Raw genomic sequence first — 12,440 nt, 5'->3', positions numbered from 1 at the left:
ATGTGTTTAAATAAATGCAAATATGGGTTTAACAAATTGTTAAAACATCAAGAAAAAATTAATAATAATAATAATGATGATGAAAAAATGCAAATATTGTGAAAACGAATAATATGATGAACAAACAAGTGGATTATCAAACTTATAAAAATTACAGAGAGATAGAAATACTATCTTTCCATATTAAAATGTGTAGAGACACAATTTTGAAAATAATTAGACTTTTTTTAAGAAGCACAAAAAAATGATAATTCATTACTTACCAATCATATTTTGATATATTGTTAGAGCTGCAATATGGGATTGGACCTGTTATTTTTTTTTTTTGGAATATATGTTTTAGATATGAATATGAATAAATAGAAACATGATCATCAGACCAAATAAATTTAACATTGTATGCGCCTAATTTGATTATTTCTTTTACATATATATTATGATTAAAAACATATTTTTTTAGATTTTTTTTTTTTTGTATATTATTTTTTTTTAAATTTGTACATATATCACAAGCACATTTTAAACGTATATCCTTACAATTACAAGTTAATACATCATCTGAAAAAACATATTTATTTTGAATTGAATCAAAACTTAATTGAATATAATATTTATTATAAAGTTGTATAGATGGTAAATTTAAGGTATGATTATATTTTATAATTGAAATTTCTCTTGTAGCATTTTCAAATATCTCTTCGAGTTTTTCAATTAAATAATGTTTCTCAAAGGAAAGTATAAGTGGAAATTTACGATCATTTTCTTTATCTTTATTTTCTATATTATCAGAATCAGTATTGAAATATACATTTTTTGGAACAAGGGGATGGAATGGAAATTCATATATTTTGCTTATTTTTTTTTGTAAAGATTTAATATCACAATTGTTAAAAATATAATGCTTTTTATCACAATTATCACAAACAAAATAATTCATATTTATAATTAAACAAATAATAGGAATATTAAAATAGTTAGACATATTTATTCCTTTTTCGGCATCATTAATAGATAAATCATTTGGGGTAGTAACCATAATAATACCATCAATATGTTCAGATTCAAATAAATTTAAATGTATATCACTAGTACCTGGAGGCATATCAATAATTAGATAATCTAATACTCCCCAATTTACATTATGAATAAATTCATTAATTAATTCATTTAATATTGGTCCTCTAAAAGAAGCGAAACCCAACTTTTGTTTATCTTTTATATATGCATAGGACATCAATTTTACATCTTTATATATCAATGGTTCGATTAGTGGTATTGCAAATTCTTCTTCTTCTTCTTCTTCTCTATAATCATCTCTCTCTTCTTTTTTTTCTTCACTTTCAATCTCTTCATTTGTATAGGATTCAAATAAATCGCTATATATTTTTTTATTATTTTTTTTCTCACCATTATTATTACAATTACTATTTGTTGAAATAAAATCTTCATCATGATGGTCTTCTACTAGCTTGGCATTATTACTCATATTTTTCATTCCATTTTTTGTTGTATCAAAATAATAATTTTCCTGATAACTTTCTTTTTTTAAAAAAGTATGATTTTTATCTTCGTCTATTATATCCTTTACCTTTTCTTGCTCATAAAATATTTTATTATTAACACCATTTTTTTTTTTTTTATGAGTTTTAAATTTAGCATATGTATGATCAAATGGTAGGAGTGTTGGTAAACTTGGGCCATTAATATCAGCATCTAAAAGTCCAACAGTTGCTCCTTGTTTTTTTAAATAATAAGCAAAATTAACAGAAAAAAATGATTTCCCTACTCCCCCTTTACAACTATATATCAATATAATATTTTCAATTTTCTTTATATTTTTCTTTCTATCATTTTCGGTAAAACTAAAAAATGTAATGTTAATATTTATATCTTCGATCCAATCATATGCATTAAGTTTTTGTTTACACTCTGATACTAATTCATCTTTGACAGGACAAGCAGGGGTTGTCAAATTTAAATCAAATTCGACATTATATTTTCTATTTTTATTTTCTTTTATTTTTAAATTACGAACAAAATTTAGTTCTACTATATTCCTTTTTAGGTCTGGATCATTTATTTCTTTTAAGCAATCTAAAATTAATTCCTTTTTTTTTTTTATTTTTTCTATATCTTTTCCATATACAAATTCTTCGTCAATTATGTCGCTATCCATTTTAATCAAATACACTACAAAAAAATAAAGATGCCTAAATATTTACCCCTAATATTGAACAGATATATGTATGTTATTTTCTTCTAGCATATTGTTAGCTATATTATATAACGAAAAGAATTTGAATCAGTCATAAAAAAAAAAATGAGATATGCTTATTCTTTTTTTCTCAAATTAACATTGCAGAAATTTCTTGTTCTTATCCAGAACATAATATATAAGTGTATTTACCCCATGATATTTATTCAGTTGTATAAATATTGAGGGTTTATATATATTCGTTTGTATGTTCAAATATGTATATATAATTTTATTATTTGTTATGCTTATTATGCTTTTTTTTTTTTTTTTTTTTTTTTGAAATGATACGCAATATGAATAAATTTTTCGTAACAGGCATGGAACTAATTCATTACTAATTGGCTAATATTTTTATTACGACTCTAAAAAATAATATTGAATTAAATAGTTATTTACTATAAAGAACAGGATACCAGAAAACAACATATGGCGCATTTATGATATACATAACCATTTCTACAAAATTAATTATATAAACAAAAAAAAGTTAAAAAATTCACAATATTATCATATTCCCATACAAAATGTAATTATTTATATATATAAAGGCCCACATTCTTTAAATATTTTTTCGAACATTTTTGAAATGATAACTATAATTTGATTGGTATTTTTAAACTATGTGTGCTTGTTCAATTGAAGTGTAAATCAGAATTCAAAATAAAATTGTATATTTGTATTTCATTACATAATAAAAAAATATTATATATATATATATATATAAGAAAAATATGGAAAAAGAAACAGTAGCAGATGAAGCCGATAGCGGCTTAGAGTTTTTTAGAAGTGTAAGAATAAATACATATAATATTAAAAAGTGAAAAATCATAAACTACATTATTTTTGTTTATAATAAAATGTTCATATTTCTAACCCGTCCAATGCCTCTAAATTATGCATATATACATATAATACATATATATAATCATTGACCCCCACAAAACAGATGTATGATAAGTATAGAGATGCATTCCTTGAGCATATAAGCGAACTTGCATTAAAGGATCATATAAAAGAACATATTTTAAAATATTACAAAGTGTTATTTGACTATAATTGTTTAGGTATGATATGCTTTGCATATGTGTATATGACAGTATGCTTATATATCTGTAGAAAAGAATGATAAATATAGCTGAAAAAATATGTCCCGTTTTTATTTTATTAGGAGGGAAAAATAATAGAGGCATTTTAGTTATATTAATTTATGAGTATGTGAAAAATAGAGACATTAATAATTCAGAATGGGAAAAAGCAGCATGTTTAGGTTAGTACTTACAATTTCTAAATACACCAAATTAAATATTTTAGAAACTTTTCAATATTTTCTTTTTCTTATTTGTTTTTGATTCAGCTTGGTGTATAGAAATATTACAGGCATCTTTCTTAGTTGCAGATGATATTATGGATAAAGGAGAAACTCGGCGAAATAAGCATTGCTGGTATGACAAATTATTACATATTTTACATTATAAGTTTATTTTTCCATTTTATATATTCATTCCTACTTTTGTTTGGGTTATAGGTACCTTTTAAAAGATGTTGAGACAAAAAATGCAGTAAACGATTGCCTTCTTTTGTCGAATGCCATCTACAAGTAAGTATAGAAGAAATACACTCGAGCATATATAAAGTGGTTGCGCAATATCAATTGGAAATACTAACACCCCCTTTGCTAAATAATGCTTTTATTTTTGATCGTTTGCAGAATTATTGAAATATACTTAGGAAACGATCCATGCTATAATAATATAATTGCAGCATTTAGAGATACAGTTTTAAAAACAATAATTGGTCAACACCTTGATACAAACATATTTTCTAATAAATATGCAGATCCAAACAATGGTGTCGACATAAATAATATTACCATTCCAGAACAAGCTACGATAAATACCAAGATGATCAATTTTGATGTTTACAAAAATGTAGTTGTTCATAAAACTGCATATTATTCTTTTTTTTTACCAATTTCATGTGGTTAGATAAGCAATAGTTTTAAGTATTCATAAAAAAGGAGCGAAAAAAATAACGGCACAACATATATTCTTGAATTTTATAATTGTTATTTACAATAGGTATGCACTTATCTGGAATAGCGACGGATAACTTACTATACAAAAAAATAGAAGACATTTCTATTATGATGGGGGAATATTTTCAAGTTTGTTTTTATTCTTTTAATTTTTTTTTTATATTAACATGTTCATTTTTGTTTTACACTATCTTAATTTTTTATTATACATTTTAACAAAATTTCCCCTTATTTTATAGGCACATGATGATTACTTGGATATTTATGAAGATTTCACCCAAACGGGAAAAATAGGATCGGACATTCAAAACAATAAATTAACTTGGCTATTAATAAAGGTGTGTATATAAAGGGGAATACAATCCTTCATACAAATGTATATATATATATAATTACATGAATTTGATTTTTCTATTAAACTGGGCAATTCTTATTTCTTTTTTTTTTTGCAAAAATTATATTTTCCTCTTTACCAGACCTTCGAATTATGTTCCGAATCAGATAAGGAAAAAATAATAAAAAATTACGGAAAAAATAATGTAGCAAGTGTTAAAATTATTGAAAGTATATATGAGAAATATAATATTAAAGAGCACTACAATAAATATGAGCAAGCCCAAAAGGAAAAAATAATAAAGTAAAAAAAACGAAAAAAAAATAACTTACAAAATGTTTATATTAACTCATTTGTATTTATATGTAATATTTGTGTGTATATACATATGCTCATAGATTGCGTAAATCTGTATATAATATATCCTTTTGTGGTGTGCGCAATTATTTTTTCAACAAACACGTTCATTTGGTTTATTTATTTGGTTTATTTATTTGCTTATTTATTTGCTTATTTATTTGCTTACATTTTCTATTTCCATTTTTAGCGCTATAAGCAAGCTACAGCATGAAGGTATATATGATATAAAGCTAGCCAAATAATTTTCTATACACCCCGACTGTTGTTTTATATCTTTATATATTTATATATATTTTTTGTTTTTTTTTTATACAGGCATAGAGTATGTACTAAAGTACATATTGGATATATTGTTTACAGGTGCATAACTGTTCATTTTTTTTTAATCTTATATTATCCATCATTTTATATTTCAATGAACTGTGATGGGAAAGATGGAAATTTAGTGTATATACATTAAATTGGTGTATGACACATAAATGTAAGACTTGTATGCACACATGTATAATTGGCACTATGTATATAATTTTTTTGTACATAAAAATTTTATTATATAAAAATACTAATCTATAAATCTGTACAATTTCTATATTTTACTTTTATTTTTTTTACGATATTTATAAGCATACACCTTATATTATTACATGTGTTTAATTTTTTTTTACATTCTATACATTTATACAATAAAAAACATTATATTTTTGTATGCTACAAAATATAAAATAAAACAATTTTTTAATTATTTTAACATTATGCAAAAGAAGACATACAAACGAAAAATTAAAAAATTCAATCAGCATAGTGTATGTGTATGCATTGATTTATCCGAACTATAATTTGAAATATATGTTTAATTTGTTTCTGTCTTGTTTAGATATGTTTTTACATATCAATTAGGCATGAAACCCTTTTAAGGTAGTTAGTTTCCAATTATTATGTATTAATAATTATTCAGGAAGATAAAGTTACCGGCTTGCTTTGATGCTTCTTTTTTCTTCTCTGTTCTTAAGTGGTATATTTATTTTGTATAAAATTCAATATTTCCAGATTTAGCTAACGAAATAATGGACATAGAAAATGCGCAGATACATTTAAGTGAACTACAAGAAGAAAGACGAAAACATAAAATAGCATTACCAAGTATTCTAAAAAATAAAATAATAATAAAAGAAAATGATATAATTTTAAATAATAATGAAAAGGAACTAGAAAAATATTTTCCTAATATAATTAAAAACCCTTTAATAACATTGAAAATTGATAATACAAGTTTGGAAAATCATAATGAACTAAGTTGGTATCAAACAATGTCAACAAATATATCGGATCCTATTTCTAAAGGCAATAGTACATCAAACTCATTTATTAAAGAAATGATAAATATATATAATGATGATGATATAATAAAACTAGGAATTTTATTTGTTGGTTTACAAGCCCCAGGGGGGCATAATATTATATGTGGTACTTTAGATTGTTTAAAAAAAAAAAATAAAAAAAATATATTATATGGTTTTATAAATGGATTTGAAGGAATTAATGAATATAATTTTATGGAATTAAAAAATGAATATATAAGTATGTTTAGAAATAGTGGTGGTTTTGATATGATAAATAAAGGTGTCAATAATATGGAAGAAAATCATGTAAATATAAAAAAATGTTTTAAAATATGTAGACATTTAGATTTAAACGGTTTAATAATAGTTGGGGGTATAAATACTAGTAAAGAAATAGCTATATTATCTGAATATTTTGAGTTTATCCATAATTCAGCAAAACAAAATAATACCAATTTAGACACCTTTACAAAGAATGAAGTAGATATATCATCTGTAACAGACCCATATAATATTACAAATGACAATACAAATAATAAATTATCTTCATCTATATTTATAGAAAATCAAAAGAATGAATATACAGATTATCAAGATAGTACATATAGTATTGTAAGTGATATAAGTGATGAAGAGGTTAAAAAAAAATATCCTAAAAAAATTAGACGGATTAAAAAAAAAACACAAATAATTAGTGTACCAACAAATATACATAATGAAATAGAAAGTGAACTAGTTGAATGTTCCTTAGGTTTTGATACAACAATTTTTACTACTTGTCAATATATAAGTTATTTAATGTCATATATACAAACATATAAAAAAGGATATCATTTTGTTAAAGTTGTTGGTAATAAATCAAGTCATATAGCTTTAGAATGTTTTCTTCAAACAAAAGCTAATATTGTTTTAATATCAGAAGAAATTAAAAAAAAAAAAATGACATTAAATGATTTGGTAAATTTTATTGCTGATTCTATCAAAATAAGATATAACAATGGAGAAAAAAAATATGGTATTATAATAATTCCTGAAGGTATTTTGAAAAATGTTCAAGACATTAAAAATTTAGTAAATTTGTCTTTACATTTTAAAACAGATTTCATTAAAAATGAAAATAACAAAGATTACGATCCTAATTTGGAATATATATATTCTCCTTCTTCTAAAATTATGAAAGAATTTAAAACTTATATTCATACTAATATGGATAAAGAAAATTTAAATCTTTTTCAATCTTTTCCTTTATTTTTTCAAAACCAATTTTTGATAGAAATCCTTTCAGACAATTTTCAAGTAAGTCTTTACAAAAAAAATGAAAATTAATTCATGTTTTTCATTTGGTTTGTTTTATACATTTGTCTATATTACATGGGTTGTTCATTTCGTGGGAACTCCTTATGTTTTGCTTGTCCTTGTGAGTGGTTCATCAAATTAGTTTACCATCTGTGGAGAATGGTGAATTTATTTTTAAAAAATTGTAAATATATTTTTTTTTTTTTTTTTTTTTTCTTTGTCCCTTTTCGATCCGTTTAGTACACCAACCTGGGGGTTGAAGAGCTATTGGCCTTTTTAGTTAAAAACAAAATTGATAACAACATTGATGAGGTAGAATTTGTAACACATTGTTATGGAAATGAAGTTACAAGTGCATTACCAACAAATTTTGACTGTGCTTATAGTTATATACTAGGATTTGGATGTGTTGAAATGATAATAAATAAATATAACGGATATATGTGTGTTGTGACAAACTTGAAGCATATACTTTCTAATGTAAACAAGATTAAAATTGTAGGAATACCAGTTTACAAATTTGTTAAAACTGTAATGGATGGAAAAAAAGAAAAGATAGTTTGTTGTGAAAATGATAAAACTTTTATGGAAAAACATGTTGGAATAAAAACAAAAACAAAGAAAGTAAACCTTAATGATGAGTATTTTTTAAAGTATAAAAATTTGAGACAAAGATATTTGGAAAATGATAACTATAGAATATTAAGTGGGATACAATATAATTATTACGCAAAAGATGAACATGAAAAGTTATTTTCATATTACAAGTCAGGAAATAAAATATCCACTAATGATAATATGCTAATCTATAAATCTAAAATGGAAAATGAAATATGTAATAAAATAAATTTTACAATAACAGGTATACATAATGATACAGAAAATTATGATAATAAGGACGAAATAAATATTCATAATTTTAATAAAAACAATGAACAAACTTTTAATTGTAATTATTATAAACATTTGAATAGTTTATCTAAAATTGAAAATATATTAACAAAAGGTATCATAAAATTTAATACAAATTTAATAAGACATAATACAAGTATCGAAATTATAGAAAACAATTTTGGAAATAAAATAAATTGTGATACTTTTAATTATATTAACAAAATAGCTGATTTTTATATTATAGCTGAAAATCCAATAAACACAAAAATTATATCAAAAGGGATGTCGAAAAATATGATAAACAAATATCATAACAATTATAATTACACAAATCGAAATGATAATATTTATCAACCTTTTTGTAAAAGTGTTGGAGTTGTTATGTTATCTCATGTAGTTCCAGGGGTGAATAATATTTTAGCTGGATTGCATCAACGATTATCTATTAATAATTTAAAATTAATTGGATTTATTAAAGGAATAAAAGGATTACTAAATAATGAAATATGTATAATAAATGATAATAATATAAAGAGTTCTATAAATTTAGGTGGGTTCCCATTATTAGGAAGTCAACTATCTTACAATACAACTGACAGTGAAGTTGTAAATATTTATAATCTGTTTAATTCAGATAATATAAATAAAATTATAAAGACATGTGAAAATAATAAAATAATTAATTTAGTTTTTATTGGTGATGAAAAAGTTATATCAACTATGAATATACTTAATGAAATATTTATAAAAAAAAATATTAATATAAAAATAATAACTGTTCCTATATCTATTTATAATAGTTATGATAAAAATTTAATTGAATGTAGTATAGGATATCATACAACAGTTCATATTATTAGTAACATAGTTAGTAACATACAACGTTGTTCTATTAATTTAAATAAATATTATTATATTATTAAAATACCAGCTAATATATCCTCTTCTTTATTATTATCTATCCAATTAGAAACTCACTGTAATATATGTTGTATTGGTGAACCAGTAGTAGCAGGACACCTTATAAATTTATTTACCATAATCGAATATATGTCTTTAGTTATTATTGAGAGAATAAATAGGAAGAAAAATTATGGAGTTATTTTGCTAACTTCAAATTTATTATTTTGTATTAAAGAATTTGATGATTTATGTAAAGATGTTGATAATAATGTGAAAACAGAAATGGAAATCGCACAGATTGTAAACCAGGACTTTGTTTCTGATCAGTAATCCGAAAAACACAAAATACCTCCCCTTCTCTTTCATTAGTCTTGCATGAACTATGTGCATATTTATTTTTCACTTTCCCCAATTTGTAGGCTCGAAAATTTACTAACCAAAGAAAGTATAGAAGTACTGAAGATCTGTACCAAATCAGTTAAAGAAAAATTGTTAATAAAAGAGAAACGATTAAATGAAGATATAGATTCGGATTTTGAAATATTACTAATAAATGAAATTAAAAAATATATAAAAAATTTAATGGATAAAAATAAAAATAATAATTTATTATATTCATATAAAAATCATATGAATAATTTAACAAATACAATAACAGAAAAAAATATTAAAATATATAGTGATATTAATTATTTATTTTATTTTAATACAATTGTTAAAAATGTTGATAAAGAAATTAATTGTTCTATACCTACACATTTTGATAATTCATTGGCTTTTTCACATGGCTTGTTAGCTGGAATAGCTGTAGAAAATAACTTGGTTAATTATGTAACATCCGTTAGACAGTTAAGTTTGAGCAAACAAAATTGGAGTAGCTCATTGTACCCCGGCTTTTACTTTATAAACAATCAGAATGACTTGGAGAAGTTCAAAAAGGTAGAAAATGCTAAGTATCAACAAAAACATATAAATATGTATATATGCTATGTACATATCCACCTGCTTACTTATTCCCCTTTTAGTATCACTATGTTTCCCCTGTCCCCATATCAATGAAGTCATGCCAAATGGTGACAATCAAGTATAATGCAAATATGGTAATATCAAAAACTAACCAAAATGAAAATATAGCTAAAAATGTTGTGAACATACACTAGTCAATTCGTATAAAAATGGGCACGTAAATATTTTTTTTTATTTTTTATTTTTATTTTATTTTATTTTTTTTTTTTTTTTTTTTTTCTTAATTTTTTCGTTACAGTGGGCATACAACGATAGCTACATATATGTAGGTCCAGTTCAGTATGATACAAACTTGGATACTCCTGGATACACATACATGTTTTGAGACACAGTAGTGTGTTTACATACATAAGTAATGGTTAGATATATTTTATTATTATTTTATTTTTTCGAAAATTCATTTTACAATTAAAATTACAAAACATTGAAAAACTTAACATTTAATACGACCATCATATATTTTATATATTTACATCATCATCATATATATACTTTTTTAATTTGAATAAAAAATAATAAAATATTCTAAAATGGTATAAATTAAAAAAATAAAAATACAAAAAATTAAAAGTAAATATTTATTAACGTAATAATGATAAGACATAAATATGATTGTTGGAAACTAATGAATGAAAAAAAAAATCCTGATTTTATAAATTATATATAATAATTTAAAATGATCAAAATCAGTTTCTTTATATAATAATCCTTGCACTATAGATTATATATATGTTTATATCTGAATTATATAAATAAGCAAAGTCGCTGTTGTTTTTGTTTGCAAGTTTGTATATACACGGCATTTTGTTTATGATGATGTTTGGGTAGGTTGCAGAACAGGTCATAGTCCAAATCCATTTGGCATGTTCAATAAGTTCCAAAATTATATGCACAATTAGTTATGGCAGTATTAATTTCCATTATTTCGTAATAGTTTTTGGTCATATTATTTTTTTTTTGGTGAAGGTAAATTAACACCTAGTACTCTATTTAGTTTTTGAATAATCATATTGTTTGGTATTGCCTTACCATTTTCATATTCTTTAATAACACTTTCAGGTTCATTGACAAGTCTTGCTAATTGTACTTGTGTTAATTTTTTTGCCATTCTAGCTTGTTGTAAAGCTCGTGAAAAAGCAGGTGTAACTCTATCAATTTTAAAATTTTCTGTTTCTTGTTCAATTTTTGCTTTATTTTCTATAATTAAATTTCCTTTACATGATTTATTTTTACCTCCTAAAAATTTTTTTTCTACTTCAACATCCATACCTAATTTACGAGCCTCATCAATATTTTTTGGCTTCGTTTTTCTGTCATTTTTAGTCCAAATAACTGGCTTGATATCTTGATGTTGCATTGTGATGAGGTACTTATAATATGATTTATAATATATGGAATGATAGGTAAATATATTTATAATTGTGAATAGGATGAGTATATCAAATTATATCGCTATTTTTTATAAGTATGAACTTTATAACTTTAATTTTGATGGTACTTATTTATATTTGGTCACTTTTTATATTTACATATACTTATAAATTAATATGACAGTTTTATAAAATATTTATTGAAAATAAGAAATCTGAAATTATGAAAAAAAAAAAAAAATTAAAAAAGAAAAAAGAAAAAAATTCATATACATATTATTAATACATGGTTATTTTATTTTTTTTAATTATATTATTCCTTATCACAACGTGGTGAAATATATGCAAAACAAAAATTATAGTAGTATAATATATATAATATATTTTTTTATTACACTTTATGTTTTTTTTTTTTTCAATTATTTCCGTATTTATTTTGTGAGATTTTATTTCATATATAATTGTAGTACCTTTATGTATAAAAAAATGAGTAACCATCGTTTTATCCATATAATTTTCCACAGTATTTAACTTAATTTTTTATAGCACATTTATTCTTTTATATAACAATATTAATAATTCATAAGTACATTTATATATCTCCTACATTTTTATTTTATTTCAT

The 12,440-nt window shown here is 23.0% G+C and overlaps 4 protein-coding genes across 4 annotated transcripts; 2 read left to right on the top strand and 2 right to left on the bottom strand.

Annotated features, from left to right (window-relative positions):
- Window positions 1–259: 259 nt before the first annotated feature.
- Window positions 260–2,176, bottom strand: PVVCY_0902670 (conserved Plasmodium protein, unknown function; the record flags this gene model as incomplete). Its single annotated transcript, XM_008626607.1, has 1 exon — window positions 260–2,176. The coding sequence occupies one exon, from the start codon at window positions 2,174–2,176 to the stop codon at window positions 260–262; it is 1,917 nt and encodes a 638-aa protein (XP_008624829.1).
- An 812-nt stretch (window positions 2,177–2,988) lies between these two features.
- Window positions 2,989–5,354, top strand: PVVCY_0902660 (geranylgeranyl pyrophosphate synthase, putative; the record flags this gene model as incomplete). The annotated part of the gene is made up of 11 exons (XM_008626606.2): window positions 2,989–3,045; window positions 3,204–3,321; window positions 3,426–3,524; window positions 3,612–3,699; window positions 3,783–3,854; window positions 3,966–4,237; window positions 4,336–4,421; window positions 4,532–4,630; window positions 4,769–4,929; window positions 5,174–5,199; window positions 5,302–5,354. 11 exons carry the CDS (start codon window positions 2,989–2,991, stop codon window positions 5,352–5,354), a joined length of 1,131 nt encoding a protein of 376 aa, XP_008624828.2.
- Window positions 5,355–6,050: 696 nt separating this feature from the next.
- On the top strand, window positions 6,051–10,770 carry PVVCY_0902650 (ATP-dependent 6-phosphofructokinase, putative; the record flags this gene model as incomplete). The annotated part of the gene is made up of 5 exons (XM_008626605.2): window positions 6,051–7,622; window positions 7,863–9,745; window positions 9,839–10,358; window positions 10,445–10,519; window positions 10,684–10,770. 5 exons carry the CDS (start codon window positions 6,051–6,053, stop codon window positions 10,768–10,770), a joined length of 4,137 nt encoding a protein of 1,378 aa, XP_008624827.2.
- A 621-nt stretch (window positions 10,771–11,391) lies between these two features.
- Window positions 11,392–11,802, bottom strand: PVVCY_0902640 (multiprotein-bridging factor 1, putative; the record flags this gene model as incomplete). The annotated part of the gene is made up of 1 exon (XM_008626604.1): window positions 11,392–11,802. One exon carries the CDS (start codon window positions 11,800–11,802, stop codon window positions 11,392–11,394), a length of 411 nt encoding a protein of 136 aa, XP_008624826.1.
- Between the last annotated feature and the right edge of the window lie 638 nt (window positions 11,803–12,440).

This window comes from Plasmodium vinckei, assembly GCF_900681995.1.
Source record: "Plasmodium vinckei vinckei genome assembly, chromosome: PVVCY_09".
Lineage (NCBI taxonomy): Eukaryota > Apicomplexa > Aconoidasida > Haemosporida > Plasmodiidae > Plasmodium > Plasmodium vinckei.
This window is presented reverse-complemented; position numbering and strand designations above follow the sequence as displayed.